This window comes from Sinocyclocheilus grahami, unplaced genomic scaffold (genome assembly GCF_001515645.1).
Source record: "Sinocyclocheilus grahami isolate Dianchi unplaced genomic scaffold, SAMN03320097.WGS_v1.1 scaffold9.1, whole genome shotgun sequence".
Lineage (NCBI taxonomy): Eukaryota > Metazoa > Chordata > Actinopteri > Cypriniformes > Cyprinidae > Sinocyclocheilus > Sinocyclocheilus grahami.
Window position 1 is genome coordinate 2550142 of NW_015505188.1, and position 19376 is coordinate 2569517.

Genomic DNA, 19376 nt, shown 5'->3' on the forward strand with positions numbered 1-19376 from the left:
TGATGATTCCAGATGCATCCTCTGCAGGAGAGAAAATATTCTTCTGCACATTTTGGTTTTATTGAAATGATTCAAATTTTGGCAATACTGATTTTTTTTCTCTCTTCAAAATTCGCTTCTCTGTCCAGCCACTTGGGAGCAGCATTGGTCTTTTTAACTAGTAACCAGTCGGTATTATTTTCCTTGGAGATAGTTGAGGAACCCTTCATTTTACTATCAACTTATCTGTTATTCCTTATGATCACAAATGATGTAAGATCAAACTTATTCTTTCATTAGAGAGCAATATTTACAGTTCATGTCATTTTAATACTCTCATGCTTCATCCAGTTTTCGTTGGTTAGTAATGTAAATGTCTATTTTTCTGTATAGGTGCACATTACATTTTTTCCTTAGACAGAATAAATGGCCTGTCACTGGAATATTAGCTAAAATGCATAAAGTCTTATGCGGTTTACTAGATTCTTATAGCTTTTTTCCATTTTACATCCTGAGGGGCGGTTTCACTGGTATCATCCGGATGTGTTATGAAATATGTAAAGTTGATTTATTGCTTTTGTAGAGGACTGCAGTCTTAAACAGGCAGGTTTGCTTTCGAAACGGAGATAAGAAAAGAAAAAAGGAAATTGTGAGTTGTTATTTGAGGAGGCATTAGGTGCTTTGGTGATCATGGCAATATTACATCTTACCCAGATTCAGTTCACAGTGAAGCTCCCACAATAAATTAAAACCAACAGCTCTTACAATATGAGGATATTGCTCTCAGAACAGAACAAATATTTGTCTGTGTCTGTTATATACGTGGGTGTATTACGTGGCTCTTGATTCTGGTCAAAGGTGGAAATGAGCACTAAACTATTGATATTTTTCCTAGGAAACTAATTTTCTACATAGTTTCGTGTCTTCTTATAAACATCTGAGAAACACAATTATCAAAACTACCATTCAAAAGTTGGGGTTGGTATGATTTTTAAAATATTTTTGAAAGCTTTGTCTTTTGCGTGGTTACATTTATTTGACCAAAAACACAGTATAAGCATTAATATTATGAAATATTATTAGAGTTTATTTATTTGTTTATTTATTTATTATTATTATTATTCTAATAACCCTTTATTCATTTGATGGCAAAGCTGAATTTTCAACAGCAATTACTCCAGTCTTCAGTGTCACATGATCCTTAAAAAAATCATTCAATGCTGAAAACAGTTGTGCTGCTTAATATTTTTGTAGAAACTGTGACACATTTCCAGGATTCTTTGATGAATATACAGTTAAAAATAACAGCATTTATTTTGAAATAGAAATCTTTTGTATCATTATAATTGCCTTTACCGTCACTTTTGATCTATTTTAATATGTAAACAAATAAAATAAAATGAAAACAATTATAATTTATGAAATTAATTTTTTGCAATAGTTTTGTGAAATTAACCATGACACTTTTTTGAAGTAATAGTCCAGCCAAAAAAATGTAACTAACTTTAATTATTTACCAATTTTCCTTACCAATAATATTTTTTCTTTCAGTAGAGCTCAAAAGGAGACATTTTCAAGAATCACAGTAGGCACTCTTGTCCATGCAATTAAAATTAACGGGGATGCAAAGCACTATAAAAATATCATAAAAGTGGTGCATATGACCATTCTGTATTTTAAGTCTTCTGAAGTCATATGATAGTTTTGTGTAAGTAATAGACTGAAATTCAGTTTGGAGCTGAATGGGCCATCTTAGCAACTACCATTAAGATGAATGGGATTTCTAATGGATAGTTTCATCTATGTATTATACAGGTGCATCTCAATAAATTAGAATGTTGTGGAAAAGTTCATTTATTTCAGTAATGGTTCTTTCTGTTGGTTGTGCATCTTTTTCTTCCACACTTTTTCCTTCCACTCAACTTTCTGTTAACATGCTTGGATACAGCACTCTATGAACAGCCAGCTTCTTTGGCAATGAATGTTTGTGGCTTACCCTCCTTGTGAAGGGTGTCAATGATTGTCTTCTGGACAACTGTCAGATCAGCAGTCTTCCCCATGATTGTGTAGCCTAGTGAACCAAACTGAGAGACCATTTTGAAGGCTCAGGAAACCTTTGCAGGTGTTTTGAGTTGATTAGCTGATTGGCATGCCACCATATTCTAATTTGTTGAGATAGTGAATTGGTGGGTTTTTGTTAAATGTGAGCCAAAATCATCACAATTAAAAGAACCAAAGACTTAAACTAGTTCAGTCTATGTGCATTGAATTTATTTAATACACGAGTTTCACAATTTGAGTTGAATTACTGAAATAAATGAACTTTTCCACGACATTCTAATTTATTGAGATGCACCTGTAGATTTTGGACAGTAGAACTCTGTCTTGATCGGGTGTATTTTTCTGCCCACTTATTATCCTTCACATATTGATTTCTATGAGTTTATAATTGGATTCAAATACACAAGCAAACTGTCTGGAGTAGAGCCAGTTACACACAATCTACTTGGCAACATACTGTGAAACTCATATCAGATGAGGAACTGGAACCGAAAGCTGAAGCTGATGCTGGAGGAAATGGAGGCCAATTAGAAAGAGGTCCACACTTCAGCTGCCCACAGGCGAGTGGCGTCATGCTACGGGTTACTGTTCCTTTGGCCCTGAGCTTTCTGCTTTTTAGCCCATCGCAGCTGTTTGCCAGCCTCTGACCTGTCACATGCAGAGTGCTGGCACCAAACCTGAATGCCCACCTTCAGAATACCACCACACCTCCTGTTCCTTTCTATTCAGCACACTTATACACCAGTTCTTCTTCTTTAGTCTTCTCTCAGCCTTAAAATCCTGCTGGGTGTGTGTCTTGTGCTACTGCCTCAGTGTCTCTTAAAGTGCTATGAACTCCTTTGTTTCTTTGTGAGAGCCAAATGTTAGTGCTGGGCGCTGTGAGCTGAGACTGCCGTACCCCTTTCCTCCAGCTGGCTACTCACTGGGCTTTATTAGCCCAGACAAATTAATTTTTATTCCGAATTCGCCCCAACAGTACGGCTCACATCATGTGGGTCCCATAGCAGGTCTTTCCGAAAAGCTACTGCTTCAGCATTTGCTTGAATGCTTTATATAGTCAGGCTGGAATATACAGACTGATGATGATGTAAAGCTGTAGCGATTGTATGATTTTAGGGCTGTGCTTATTGCTTGTTTGTGATTGTAAATAATGGTGCCCTCTTTACCTACTCTTGATGTATGAGGACCCTTGTAACACATTTTAAGACAGATTATTTTACACTTGTGTATTGCTTACCTCTGGTTTGTTTTTGTTTCCACATCTCATTTATCACTATAAATTCATGTACTAGAGACTTGCGTTATAGGACTGTTTTATGATGCTTATTTTGTCCTTTTTGGAGCATGAGAATATAAATCATCATCTACTTTTCTTGTATGATAAAAGAGCAGCTCAGACATCCTGCTGAACATCTCCTTTTTTGTTTTATAGAAGAAATAAAATTAAATGAACCATATAATGGATTTCGAATATATATTCAGTGTGACACAATTTGTATTTTATCCAGATGTGGAGCCATTTTGAGAAGTGTGACCTTTACGCAAACAACATCTCTATTTAAAAAATGAATGTGAGCAGAGAAGAGCAGCCCGTCATCTGCTCTGGTGTTCATTAATAGTCTCACAAATGTGCTAAAAGGAACACTGTGAGCACAAAGGATTTCCAAGCAGTGTTGTCTTCTAAATAAATCCACATATGGGAATTATGATTATAATTGCAATCTTGTCATTTTACCACCTTGTCCTGGTTAAGGTATCCCAATACAGAATGTATCAAAAGGAATAAAAACCCCAAAAAGTAATTCTGTCATCATTTGCTTATGCTTATGTTATTTTAGCTGTATGTACTGTTATAGTATTAATTAATATTTTGAATTAAAGGCACAATATGTAATTTTCGCCGCTAGAGGGCGCGTATTCAAAATAAACAAAGACAAAGGCATAGTTTGAAGACACTGTGACTGAGTGTGGAATCATGGGAGTTGTTGTCTTCATCCCCACAGCCGATGCAATCCGACGGGACTCGGGCATGTTCATGGATGAGCTAATGATTTATTAACGTAGTAGAATGAAGCAGGGTGAGGCTGAAAGCCGTCGAAGCTAAACGAGGCCGCTGAACGAGCGTGCCACACGGCTCGAAAGCAGCGGAGCTTTTATCATGCCACAGTCGACCGCTTCCGCTCCTTCCGGTCGTGCGTATGTGGGGGAAAAAAGCAGCGCTGTTTTATCATACTAGATAAATTTGAAAGTTCTGTTATAATGCTACTCTGTGCGGTCGTCATCGGTCTAGTAAAACGCACAACATATTAAAGCGTCTTTGGTGTTTCCATGTTTTCTACAAAACAAAACCGGAAATCGAGGGGTTATGACGTCATTGGCAGGCGACACAATGACACTATGGACACGGTCCGTGTCACTAGTTAAAATTGCTTATTTCTCTGGATTTAAACATTCTTCAAAACATTTGGGATAATGTAAGTACACAAGTCAGCAAAATATATAACACTGTTCTAGTGGTTTTTGGATATTTTAATAAAAAAATATCTTACATATTGTGCCTTCAACGTTTTTATATTTTCAGTTTTCATCGCTCACACTTGTCCAATTAAATTACAATGAATGGAGCTTTTTAAGCCTCTAAAAGAACACAAAAGAACCAAATCATTCAGTACCTTTGAGTGACAAACATCTGTTGATTGAAGTTGAAGTCAGTCTGATTAATGAACATTCAGAAGGTTTTGGTACTGGACAAATCAATTCATTAAAAAGTTGGTCTCCAAGCAGGCATCTCTCATGAACTCTCTTGAAAGATGAGTATTAGTAAATGATGACAAAATGTAAATTTTTGGTGCACTGTTATTAAATCTGAAATGAGATTTTGAATGGTGTAAAAAATGGTTTGTTATCTTGTTTGTGACTGCTGATTTCATCTCTTGACCTCTTGACCCCTCATGTCCTATTTTAATTTGAAATGAGGAACAGTTGTCTCTTTATTACAATGTGGCAGTCACTTAAACAAAACCAGATCTGAAGCATTATGAATATAATTTGTTTATTCTCCTCTCAGCGACCAGAGGTGGCTAATCTCACTCAAGGAAGGGGAATGTTTCTCTCTTCAGCCCTGCTATCCCACTTTCAGCTTGTCCTCTGTGGATTTGCCTGTCAGACAAGATTCCCTGGAGAGACTCCTGGCAGCAGTGCTTATTTCTGCTCACCTCATGATCCAGCTCTCAGTTATGCAACCTCCCACTTGGGTCCAGGTCCACCAGAAATCTCCCAGTTTGTTTTCAGGTGCCCAGACTCTCGTACAGGATGGTCTCTCTCCACGTCCCGATAGCTCTCTCTCTCTCTTAGGCATGCTATACTTTCCTTGCCACACCACTGCATGACAGATTTGGGGCTTTCTTGGTCTATGCTGCTACGTCTGTTTGATTCCAGACCTTTAAACTGGTTCATTCACTGACCTGGTTCATGTATCATGGGAATATCCTCTCCATTTATTTTTTACATTACACATCATGGTATTTGTGATGGTGCCTTTTAGTGTTATCTGACCTTAACAACACCTCAAAAAGAGAAAAATATTTGCCACATTTATAGAGAGAGTTGCTTAGTTGTTGATGAACATAATCCATTCATATTGTAGCCAGTCTGAATTGTTTTAATTGGTTTAATTGTGTATGTGATGTTCTGAGATGATGCAATTATTTTCTGCAAAACCTCATCACAGATAAGGGCTGACAGTTTAATTTGGGCCAAGGCTTTGGTTGTTTTAATTCAAAGGATGTATACTTTGAAAATGAGCAGGAGTTGATCAACAGAGCCCTGTCATTTACTGTATATTTAAACCTGCTTCCTCTGATCTCGGGGTTGAAATAGAATATGGAACCATGCAGGTTAAAATTTCAAAGGTTTGTGGTTGGTTATTTGCTCAGCTTTCCAATATCCTTAAAATAGATCTTAAATTGCCTCTACGCCTCCAGAGAGAGACTAAGAAATGGGACATGAACGCGTGTTCAATTATTCACCACAGGAAATTTCAGTGATTTATGTTTTTTTATCGATGATATACCAATTTCTGTCAGAAGAGGTCTAGCTGAGCTTTTCTTTACATTCTTCCACACGTAAAATGCCTAAAATTTACATAAACATGTAATGTGAAGCAATATGGTGAGGTTGAAATTGAAACCACGTATATTTACATTTAGGCTAAATTAAATTATGGCTTGTCATTGCGCTTGGCAACCATAGTAACACAACAGAGTAGTATATTTGCAGAGCAGGTTTTTATAGTCGCTCTGTATCACATTTTTCATATTTCTGTCACCCTGTTAGCAAGAAGAAACAGTCATGTAGATACCTGTATTTAATATACCTTCAGAATAACGTTAATATTAAGAATCGATTTTAAGTGACCTATATCTGTCCTTGACACATTTTTAAACGACAGATTAAGGGGTTCTATTCTGTATTACAGTCCTGGTAAAAGAAATGAATATAGACACGTCTGCTTTGACATGAGGGGACCATCTGTTTGTTATTATCTAACAGACTAGAGAACATTGATTAGTGGATGTTTAGACTAACAAGATGAGATATATAAATATATTTCATATGAATATACAATAGCAGTACAAGGAATGAGAGGTCATTTTCGTAAATAAAGTCACAGATAAAGATCACTGCCTCATGTTAAATGTTCATGAAAATGTTTTTAAGCAAAGCTATTCCTGAATAAAGTAATTCCCTATAATTACAAATTAATTTTTAATAAATAAATGATAATGTCATTACAGCTATTAAGTGCCATCTTACCGTTACATGATAAAATAACTGACATTATCATCATATAAACTGTACAGTGTGAACAGAGTTTAGTTTATCCTTTACTTAAAATTTAGTGGATAAACACAAACATGTAACAGCTTTATGGATGATCGTAATATTTTGTTGTTTTGATCACTTATCATTATTTAGGTAGAAACTTCTAATGTGAATCCATAGTACAGTGTAAACGGCTTTCCACAACATCTGTTCAACTGTTCATTAGATTGGTCTTGTGACATAATGCATTATAAAGGTATGTTATATCTAATGAGACATGAGAGGAAGTGGCAAAGACGAAATTAGATTTTCGAAAATTAGACCAACCTGTCATAATTTACCGTAATGATTCTCTGTGTGTCTCACCATTCAAGTAAGTCTCACTAATGTGAGCTTCATAATGGTGCGGCCTAGTGTTTGTGCCATTAAAATCTTTGTTTGTTATCTGAGTTGCTACATCACTTCATGAAGTTGATCATGTTGGACATTGTTTTTTAGGGGTTAGGGTTGGGCTGATAGACATCACGATGTTGAGCCGGCATCGCGATTCCCATACCCCCCTCCCCCGCAATCCGCCGCATCCCAATGCCGTGTTCCGAATGGGAATGGCAATGGGATGAAAATATGCATTTCAGTATCTTCTCTAGCAGTTATGTCATTGGGCAATTATACTATATATAAATTGCGGGCATCAGGGAGCCGCTATTATGCCTGGCATTGAAACTGCTTTTGAATGCGAGATCGCTTTTTAGTTTCACTTTCGAGATTTGCGATCGCACATACTCTGTTTATACTATGTAGCGGCAGTACTTACCACACATTTTACAAGATTAGATTGTTTGTCAGTGGTGCTCAGGATCTGCAAATCATTCGCCATCGTCCTCAGTCATCTCCGCTTATTCTCTTTATGTGGTAAGTGAAATTTCATGTACTGTAATGTAACAGTCCAATTTGGTATACATCGCCCAACCCTATTAGAATTTTTAGGTTGAAAGGGGTATCTGGACTGGTAACTGAAATATTGAAGGTTCAAGTATAATTTCAAAGCATGTAAAAAATTAAGTTTCAGAAGAAATGGGCAATATGAATAGGCCACACATAGTATACCTAGTGTTTTCTATCAGTCATGCTTGAATATTTAGCTTTATGTTGAGCATTAGTTGTAATTGTCTCTAGAGATATGGCATCTCATAGCATGATAAAGAAATCTTGCCTTATTTCCCTGCGGGTGTAGTGGCATTTAGAGGCATTATGTGCACAAAACGCTGTGTTGTGCATGTTGAAAAGGTTTACAGGATGGTTCAACAAAAAATGAAAAGTCTGCCATCATTTACTCATTCTCATATCGTTTCATTTGGTATGATGGGTACGATTTTGGTACCATTTTTCTTTAGGAGAACACAAAGCTTCTGCTTTTAGTGCTTTTAGTGCTTCTGCTTTCAGTTAAAGCTGTAGTAAAACGATTTGGCAAATGCTCCAGTGCGTATTTGTGTTTGCACTCTGGAGAACGTCAAAGTTTTGATGTTGATTTTGTAGCAAATCAGCTCAAAAGGGAAATGTATATAAATAATTACAATTAATTATGATTAATTACAATTATTTATATAAGCTGCCAGTAGTAACTGTAGCAGAATTAAATTGCACTCCACTAATCTGTTCATCCAGCGAACATTCAGTGAAAGTTCATATCAACTCTAGGAAAGGATATTTTCGTGGCCACAGAAAACACCTTCATACATTATTAATGCATTAGAGCATGTAGCAAGGATCAAAACGTTGAAAAGGTTTACAGGATGGTTCAACAAAAAATGAAAAGTCTGCCATCATTTACTCATTCTCATATCGTTTCATTTGGTATGATGGGTACGATTTTGGTACCATTTTTCTTTAGGAGAACACAAAGCTTCTGCTTTTAGTGCTTCTGCTTTCAGTTAAAGCTGTAGTAAAACGATTTGGCAAATGCTCCAGTGCGTATTTGTGTTTGCACTCTGGAGAACGTCAAAGTTTTGATGTTGATTTTGTAGCAAATCAGCTCAAAAGGGAAATGTATATAAATAATTACAATTAATTATGATTAATTACAATTATTTATATAAGCTGCCAGTAGTAACTGTAGCAGAATTAAATTGCACTCCACTAATCTGTTCATCCAGCGAACATTCAGTGAAAGTTCATATCAACTCTAGGAAAGGATATTTTCGTGGCCACAGAAAACACCTTCATACATTATTAATGCATTAGAGCATGTAGCAAGGATCAAAATCGTAAAGGGCCATTAATTTGCAAGGCAGAATCAGAAACTCATGTAATTTGTGCACAAGAGTTTTATTAACTAAACACTAACACAAACTAGTCTAACAAACAAACAAACATACATACACTCACGCGGACATACAAAAGGGGAGCTAAAGTGGATGAATGAAGCCATTAGAGAAACCAGAGAATGCAGTTATGGAAAATGAGTCAGAATCACCTGAGTTAAAAACCATCAGTGCCATTTTACAATGGGGTCTACAGCTTATACTAAACCTCTGTTTAGTTTAGTTAAATGTACGATACTTGCATTGCCTTGGTCGTTGACGAGTGTCCGGATGCAGTCTCGGATGAAAGTCTTGATGGTTTCAAGGGTTTTGACTTGCTATCACGTTCTTCCGGGTTTGAAGAGTGATGAATTCCAAAGATGTTCTGACTCGATGGTGATTGGGAGTTTCTTCCCAGTGGAAAGTTAAAAAGAGCTAAGAGAGACATCAGCTGAGATCCTAGGATCTTTGGTGAATGGAAAGTCAAGGCCGAGGCCTGGCAGGAACTTAGGGTGTCCTTAGAAGACTAGCTCAGCATCCCCATCTTCTCAGAATCTAACAGAACTGCAGACTGAAGGCGGGTCACTGATGTGAGGCCTTTAAGGTCTGAGAAGATTCACGCCTCTCAGGATGGGCTTGTCCAGTGAGAAAGGCTGAAATTCCAAGCGGGAGTTTGGAAATACTCGGGAGTTTTATGACCCTTTGTCTGAGAGCATGGTAATTTGCATATGGAACTTGATTGGGTGTTGATGCAAAATTACTAAAGATTCTTAAAACACTAATAAATTGCCTATGTACCAACATATAATATACACTCTCGTTTAGATAATCAGAAGACAAATTCATAGATACTAAACCTGGTAAGATTACATATAGGTAAGATTACATGAACTAGTGGTTCTATCATAAGCATGCATAAAACAGTATACAATACAAAAGACAATATACAAGAACAGTAACAACATACACAATGACCTGAAGTATATGTGTGTTCATTCAAAGAAAGGTTTTCCATTAATTAATTAGATAAGAGTCCATTTTTATGGGCATTATGTGTCTGTTTTAGAGAGACTTGAGAAATAGTTGCTCTGCCCGCATTCCTTTGAGCAATAAAACTAGTGTTATCAGATGGTTTGTCTTTGGTTGCCATGGAACCAGAGGCCTGTTCTGCCCTTTTGAGGTGTTAGTTGCATTTTGGGGGAAGGGTCCATAGATCCTCATAGTTGACCCTTTGGTTAGGTGAGGGGGCGTTAGATATTATTTGTTAAATATAACAAATAGTTGTGTGTCTGATTGGTCCAAATGCTACAAGTGCAATCGATTAGGTGTGATACAAGAATTCAGAAAGAAAATTATTTTGCTTTAGCACTGTACCTACAGTACACAGTGAAAAAGAATGTATTGTAGCACAGCACAGTTTAAAATCAAGGATTTAAAGTGTGTCCAGTAACAGCAGATCTCTCTGCATCCAACATGGACAGACCATTATGCACAGAGTGCTTGTGTTTTTTTCACAGGCTACATTAACTCTTCAGATGATGTAACAACTGGATTTATTTACTTTACAATGTTTGTGGCATTAACTTTTTTTTAAGATTTGTTTAAATCATACAAATTTGCAGAATGCTGACAGTATATGAAAAAAAAACTGTTATAGCACTTGCCTTTCTATTTTTCCACATAGAATTGTTAAACAAAAGCCCTATTCGGAGGTTATTGTATCTCATGTAGATATCTGTAAAAATAAATGTACATGACACATCAGTGACAAACCTCATTGATTCGGGTGGCAATTTATTCAGAGTTTTATTCAGAAGCTCACATGGTCAGTCACATGATTGTAAAAAAAATGTCATATGCTTGGAATAATAAGAATACATTTAAAATGTAATAATATCCTATTTATTATTTGATTATTTAAATCTCCTGTTTTAAAATAGGAAAATAGATGTGCTATAGAGTTTAGCAGAAATAAGTTAATGCAACCTCTTATTTACATAAGGTAAACATAAAGCTGCTTGGTTTATATTTTGTTTATATAATTGTATATAAAACATTTTAAAATTGTATTTCAAATGTTTATGTGCTTTTCTTCTCTTTCTTCTTTTTGTTCTTAACAGCTCTCACTCACTGGGGTGGAGCAGTTATGAAATATGGTTCTTGCAAACACTTTCCAGCAATTTCAGTAATAAATATGCATGCAAATTAAAGCAAAGTTCAACAGTTACTGTACGGAAGTGGTCAAAAAGGATTTAAACAATTAATTTTGAATTGATCCCATCTTCTAAACTCAGAGATGTGGATTCGAACGGCAATTAATCAGTAGGTATTTCAACCAGGGATTTTTACGCGAGTGGTGGGAGAAAAACAGACATTCTGGATTCGGATGGCAATAAAATCACAGACTAACCCCTATATGTTTAAAATAACTTACGTCCCCATGAAAATCAATTACCAGCTGAATCGGGAGATGGTTTGTCTTTGGTTGCCATGGAACCAGAGGCCTGTTCTGCCCTTTTGAGGTGTTAGTTGCATTTTGGGGGAAGGGTCCATAGATCCTCATAGTTGACCCTTTGGTTAGGTGAGGGGGCGTTAGATATTATTTGTTAAATATAACAAATAGTTGTGTGTCTGATTGGTCCAAATGCTACAGTTTCTTGAACGCAATGGCCAATCAAAAGTCTTTAAGTTAGAATCCACTCAACACTCAAAACGCCAGAGTTTTTGTCCAGTGCTGAGTTCTGCATGCTCACGAATCACCACATTGTAACAAACAAAATGTAGACAAGATGTAAATAAGAGATGGATTTATTACTTCATGGATTTATAACGGACCTTTGTGAGATTGCAATGAACTAAGATGAGTGACAGTTTATAGCACTTTACGTGCTTTATAGGCTATTTATTTATAATCCATTCAGAAGTTTTGTTTTTCATGCTACTCAGAGGACCAGCAGCCACGTACATGTTGCGCATCCGCATATAAATGTGGGATTCACTCTTAAAATTGCAATGACTGACATAGTGATAACCATAGAAATGGACAGGACAAAAATATATGTCCAAAAATGATGCATTAAAGCTTGCACACCCTGGAACTGGGCCTGGAGCAGATGCAAATTTGAGGAAGTTCAGAACTTTTGCTAGAGAATGCAAATGTTTTTGTGAGCTAATTAAAAGTTTCAATGTCTAACTCCCATCTCATTTTTTCCATCACCATGTCCTTTTAGGGGCTTCATACCAAGTTCACAAAATCATGCTGAATGATTTGCCTAGTTCATGAAATCGACTGATCCGGTTCAACTTACTGACTCCTGATCCGGGTTACAGCGATTAATAGCTGTCTGTTTATCACATGGCTATTATATGGTGCAGCCACTTTTACCATTGCTTGGTGAAATTTCACAGATGAAATCTAGTCATTTCAAATAGGAAACCATGCTTTTGGGAGTTTCATGAAACAAGTTCCATACCCGATTTCACTCATGTTCAAATTAGTCATATAATTTGCCGCATTCACCAACAGAAAGCTGTTTGGTTTAAAAGTGACTTCTGTGTAAGCTTAATACATTGCTACGTTATTGACAATAGACCTTTTTTGCCTGCAAAATTTAGCAAATGTGACCGCACCTGTCTAGCACAGAATATAGCACACTAATCACATACAGTAGACGACTTTTATTAATCTTATGATACTTTTGCACTTGTACTTTTGGTGCTTAAAAGCTCCATTCCCCATATTTCAAGTCATATGGGTTTGGAATGACCTGAGCTGCCAAAATGTTTTGTTCTGAATGAGCTACTCCATTAAGTAGTTGCTTCCTGCATCTTTAAAAACACATTACCTATTAGGCTGTGTCTCAGCTTCCAGGAAAACATGATGAATGAGAGCTATCCAAGGCCAGCATTCAGCTACTGAAGTGCACTTTACCCTGTTCCCTTTGCTGTAATGATTTTCAAGTAGGAAGAGAAAAGAACAGAATGTAGGAGTAAAGAGAGGAGAGGAAAATGAGAGTCCTCCTTCAACAACCTGAGAACCAATTTACACCAAAACCAGGAGGCAGATGCAGTGCGTTCCTCTCTGTTGGTGGTATTTGATTAACTCCCTTAAGGTCTGGAAATAAGGTCACTAAAATATGATTTTAAATCCCTGCTTTGTGTTAAATGCTCATTTGCATTTTTCTTCTCACTATAAAAGCCGATGGGATTAAATTAGCCGCTCTGAGAATTCCTTATTTGTCCATTTAACTTGAATTATGATGTGCATAAAGTTTGATAAGCAGACGTGGCTTATCATATTTTGCTGCCGACTGGAGGAAAAATAATCCTCCACAGAGTTTCTTTCCAATTATCAGTCATTCAAAAATCATTCTTCGTTTTTAGAAATGGCTAATAATCACAAGTTCTGCATTATTCAAGGCCATCAATTTTTTGAATTTAATAATAGCATGATAATTTATGCTTATTGTTTTTATTCAGATGGATTTTCTCTGATTTTAAATCAGTCTTGTGTCTTTCATCTGAAATGGGTGGCTGATTCTTTCTTCCTTCTCACTGCAAAAGGTCAAAAAGACCAAGGCAATGGATATGTCCATCCCTTCATTTCAACACTAAAAGCAGAATAATTACAGTGACCCTTCATAATTTGTAAGCTAATGACAGACTGAATTTACATTGCGGCCCTGGCTTCCCGATCCCTTCAAGCTGGAAAAGGTCAGGGAAAACAATCTGTTCTTCCCTAAATTACATTTTTGGGGCTAGCTGGTAATTGAGTGATGTGACGCTTATATAAACAGTGCATCTGAGCAGCGGTGGCAGGACTCGGGAAGTAGGAAATTGAAGAGAGATTGTGGAAAATGAAAGGCTGAACAAGCAATGAGAGGAGCAGGTTGATTTGGGGGGCTCTTAAGAGCAAAACCCACAGCCTAAAGGCCTGTTCACACCAAGGATGATAACTATAAAGTTAACGATAAAGATATAGCTAAAATAATTGTTCTCAATATTAAAGAATAGCAGAGTCCACACCACAGCTATAACGATAAAGGCACAGAGAATCAATATCGTTTAAATCGCTTTCAGAGCAATTTTTCCAGCTGATGAATGATAAAAACATTGACACCCAATCAGAATCAATCCTGCTATAACGAGCTCGAGAATTTAAAATGGCAGACAAGTGTGCACTTAGAATAAACAAACAATATCGTCTGCTAATATAGTTATCTTTATAGTTATCGTTCTTGGTGTGAACGGGCCTTAACACTCTTTAAAACTTTTTTCAACATAAGAAATGTTTCTTGAGCACCAAATCAGCATATAAAAAAATTATTTCTGAAGGACCATGTGACACTGAAGACTGGAGTAATGGCTGCTGAAAATTCAGATTTGCAACCACAGGAATACATTTCATTTAAAAAAAATTTAATTGTAAAACTATTTCACAATATTACTATTTTTACTATAATTTTGATCAATTAAATGCAGACTTGATGAGCTTCTTTACAAAAAAAAAAAAAAAACTTAAAAAATGGAATTATTCAAGTTTTGTCCAGTGTAAGTTTATGAGTCACAAACCATAGCAAAGTCAGTCACATTCATCATTACTCACATTATTTATTTTGTATATGCATATTATTTAAAGCATCCTACTTTCACAGACAGCTCAAGATTGGCAGCTAATCCAGCCAGGAAAATAAAAAAATTAAGTTCTTAACGATTTTTTGTGGAACCCATGATACACTACCATTAAAAAGTTTGGTGTAAGTAATTAAAAAAAGAAATTAATACCTTTATTCAGCAAGGATGCTGTAACGGAAGAGGTCTGACACAACAGGTTAATATCAATCAAATTGGTTTATTGGGTCACAGAGAGTACTGGGGTAGGGTTCAGAGGATGTGATGGTGAGGGAATGGTTCGAAGGATATGGTGATCGGGGTAATCCGGGCCTTTGGCTGTACAGGAGCTGGAATGCAGGCAGGAGGAGCACACACCTCAGCGATCCGGGAACTAGGAGGTACAGGAGACACTTGGAGACGAGGAGACACTAGGAGGAACATGGGAGGTAAGTAATGCAGGAAGTATTCAAATGGAAGTAGTAGCAAAGTCATTGAGTCCTCTACGTGTATACGAGACCGGACAGTGAGGGTGTCTGTGGTGTGTGCTTTTATGCAGGCTGGTTGATGAGGTGCTTGATTAGTGACAGGTGCAGGTGCTCAGAACTCAGGTGAGAGGGATCGTTGTGATTGGGTGGTGATGGAGCCTGGCCGATCTGTTACAGATGCATTGATCAAAAGGAATGTTAATAGCTTTATAATGCTTATTATAATATTACAAAATATTTATATTTCATATTAATGTTGCTGTTCAACATTCTATTCATAAAAGAATCCTGGAAAAAAACGGTATCATGGTTTCCACAAGAATATTAAAAAAGCAAACACTTTTTAACAATGATAATAACAAGAACCATTATTCATAACTAAACAGCAATAAAAACTGATAATAATTGAACACTAAACCAATCAATCAATTAGAATGATTTATCATGTGACACAAATACTAGAGTGATGGCTGCTGAAAATTCAGCTTTTGAGCATAAGAGACTTTTTTCAAAAACATAAAAATAAAAAACTTAATTATTATAAATTTTTGACGGGTAGTGTGTATTGCATGCGATATTGAAACCACAAGCTTCTCTTCATGGCTCCAAGACATAATTAAATCATGATATGCCATTTCCCAGATTTTTAACCTCCTCCCTGTGGTTTATTGTGCAGGAAGGTGCTTAAGGAGATTCCTGTTGGTGGTCTGAAACCCAATGAGACGGTCCATGCCACTCAAGAGGCTCAGCTTCTCTCTCAGCTGAACCATCCTGCCATCCTCAAGTTCTACACCAGCTTCCTGGAGAGAGACGCCTTCTGCATCATCACTGAGTACTGTGAGGTAAACTGTCCTCTGGAAACACCTGGTTTAGCTTCTTGTGGTCTCTTCTAGTCATAATAAGCCTGAAGCAAGTCACATGATCTGGTCTTGGTAAACTGTGTTGGCCTGTTGTGCCTTTGTAAAGCACTCTGGAGAGGGAATACTATTTACAGGGCCATTCCAAATGAAAGTGAACGATCACTTTAGGAACGTGAGGAAAATCGAGTAGGTGACTCTATTTACATTCTTTATACATGCACCTGATGTTATTGTGCATGATTCATCGGTGCAAAAAGTAATTGGAAAGTAATAACTTGCTCATTTCATTTCCTCTTTAAATTTACTTGTAAACACATCCTGTTACAGAGGTAAAATGGATTGCATTGCCGTTTAGTTGAATTCCTAGCAATAATTCTGGGTGTATTTGCTCCCAAGCCCATTCAGTAACCAGCTCTCAAATGATCTACTTACACTGTCCAGCGCCTCCTTCATCCCTGTGGTGCCTTTTCTGTGTTCAGCGATGGATCAGAGATTCTGAGAGCATCCTGACATCAGGTCACGCTCATCTCCCCCACAGCTTCTGTCTCAATCTCACCATCTGATCTTCTCGTCTTTTCCTTGCTTATTAAGACGTATCTGCAGGTCAGACCGGTCTCGTGTCATCTCTGCCCTATGCTTTGGAAGGCTTGGTCAGTGATTATTACATTTTGCACGTCTCCTTTATCTTTTTCTTTGGCACACATGCTGTTGTCCAGAGCTGCTTTGTTCTGCAGGTAACTCTCAGTGAATTTAATGGACATTCCTCATAGAAAAGAAAAATCAGGAATGAGATCTCTGATAGATCTCTGAGAAGCAGATTTTTGAGATACTGAAATATATACTAGTAATCTCAGATGAGTCTCCTCTAGAGTTTCAGAAAATATCTTAAGGGGATAGTTCACCCAAAAATTAAGATTCTGTCATCATTTACTCACACTCATTTTGTTTCAAACCTGTATGAATTTCTACTGTTGAACACAAAAGAAGATATTTTGAAGAATATTGGCAACCAAACAGTTGCTGGTAGCCATTGACTTCTATGTTTTTTCATACTATGGAAGTCAGTAGCTACCAGCAACTGTTTGGTCAGAAACTCGTACAGGTTAGTAACAACTTGTAAATGTGTGTAAATGACAAAATTGTTTTGGGTGAACTATCCATTAAAGGGATACTTCACCCAAAAATGAAAAGTACTCCATGATTTACTCACCCTCAAGCCATCCTAGGTGTACAGTACAGTATATGACTTTGTTCTATCAGACGAATACAATCGGAGTTATATAAAAAAAAATTGTTCTGGCTCTTCCAAGTTTTATAATGGCAGTGAATGTGTCAGGAACGAGACCGGGATCCAACAGCAGGTGAAAACAAAATCCAAGTTTATTGAAACTGTGATAACAAAAGGTAAATAAGTCAGCCGGATAGCAAAAACCCCAGCAAAAAGTCATGGCTCGGGTTCGCGGTGAGAAGGAGACAGGGGAACCGCTGTTGCGGAGGATGACAGAATGTCCTGCTGGAGTTCACGGAAGCGGCTGCTTAATTCTGCCACTTGGGCATTGAGCGTAGCAACCTCCTGAGTGGTGGATGAGAGCTGGCTAGCTTGATGACCGAGGAGAGCTCCTTGATGAGCGATGGCCGATCTGACAAACTCCTCACCTGCTGGATCCATCCTGGTCAGTCCGTACTGTCAGGAACGAGACCGGGATCCAACAGCAGGTGAAAACAAAATCCAAGTTTATTGAAACTGTGATAACAAAAGGTAAATAAGTCAGCCGGATAGCAAAAACCACAGCAAAAAGTCAGTTCTGATCAGCGTGGAGGCTAGACCAGCCGCAGTCGAGCCCGCGGGGAAGAGAGAGGGCGAACCGGCAATAGAATGCCACCGCTGAATTCCAGGGGTTGTCTCGAGCATGGGCAGAGAGGAATAGGACGAAACTGCCGAGGAGAGACAGGCCTATGAGTTAAGCAAGAGCCAAGGACGGGAGCCGACCAGAGTTCTAGAGAGGCAGCAGGGTAGAAAGAGGAGGATGACAAACACAGGAACGCCAGACCGACTAGACTAGAAAAAATAAAATAAAAACGATTCAGACAAACACAGCATGGACAGAGACGATCTGAGCTGCTGCACAACATGTTACGGACTGACACAAGATAGCATTCAAGAGGGCCAGATAAAGGGAAGAATGATGATGATAACGAGAGGGGCGGGGTGAACACCAGGATGACAGCAGAGCACCAGGCAAGCCGTCAAAACAAAAGGCCATGTGCTCCATGATAACAAAGCCCAAGTAGACCTCACCGAAATCGTGACAGAATGGGGGTCGAGATTTTGAAGCCCAAAAAAGCTCATCCATCCATCATAAAAATGCTCCACACGGCTCCAGGGGGTTAATAAAGGCCTTCTGAAGTAAAGCAATATGTTTGTGTAAGACAAATATCCATATTTAAGACTTTATAAACCGTAATCTCTAGCTTCCGATGTAGGCGTAGTGTAAGCTCTGGTAAGAATATGCTAGTCTCGCGAGAACCAGGTTTTTTTTTACAGCAAAGAGAAAAAAACAGTCTCCTCTTGGCTTATACCGAAATCCTCCAACATTTTCCTATACAAATCCTTGTTTTGTATTTATAATTTGTGAGTGGTGTTGTTGTTTTACTTTCTCCTCTGCACTTCCGCATTCATCACTTCGCACCGGAGCTTACACTATGCCTACGTCCTACGCTGAAACGCCATTCTCTCGTGAACACACAGACGACAGTCAGCAGAAGCTAGAGATTACGATTTAAAAAGTTATAAATATGGATATATTTCTTACATTTTTTTTTATATAACTCTGATTGTATTGATGGCTTGAAGGTGAGTAAATCATGGGGTAATTTTCATTTTTGGGTGAACTATCCCTTTAAAATGTCACAAAAACTGCTAAGACAGTGGAGTCAGAGATTTCAATATGATAACTTTTGGGGAAACATGTGAGACAAAGGTGATACAGTAGATGAAACATAACTGAGAATTCTGTGAAGTCTCCTGGGTAGCAATACAATTCTGGATTTCCTGAGTCTGTTTCCAAGCCTCTCTGTTTTGTGTCAAAAGCCAAGGTTTTTTTTGTTTTTGTTTTTTTTAACAGAGATGCTACAGCAATGTTACCTTGGAAGTGTTTCTTACCCCTTGGAATGTTATGGCGATAGTTTGCCTTAGGACACCATTTTTGTTCTTGTCCAAATTGCTGCACTAAATTGATGTGTCAGACCACATC

General features: G+C 37.6%; 1 protein-coding gene across 1 annotated transcript in view; it reads left to right on the forward strand.

The window, feature by feature from the left end:
• The window catches only part of LOC107592866 (NIMA-related kinase 11), a 65051-nt gene that overhangs the window by 827 nt on the left and 44848 nt on the right, over window positions 1-19376 (forward strand). The window contains exon 2 of the mRNA XM_016282441.1: window positions 15939-16104. Coding sequence (XP_016137927.1) covers window positions 15939-16104 — 166 coding nt within the window. The remainder of the gene's footprint in view (window positions 1-15938; window positions 16105-19376) is intronic.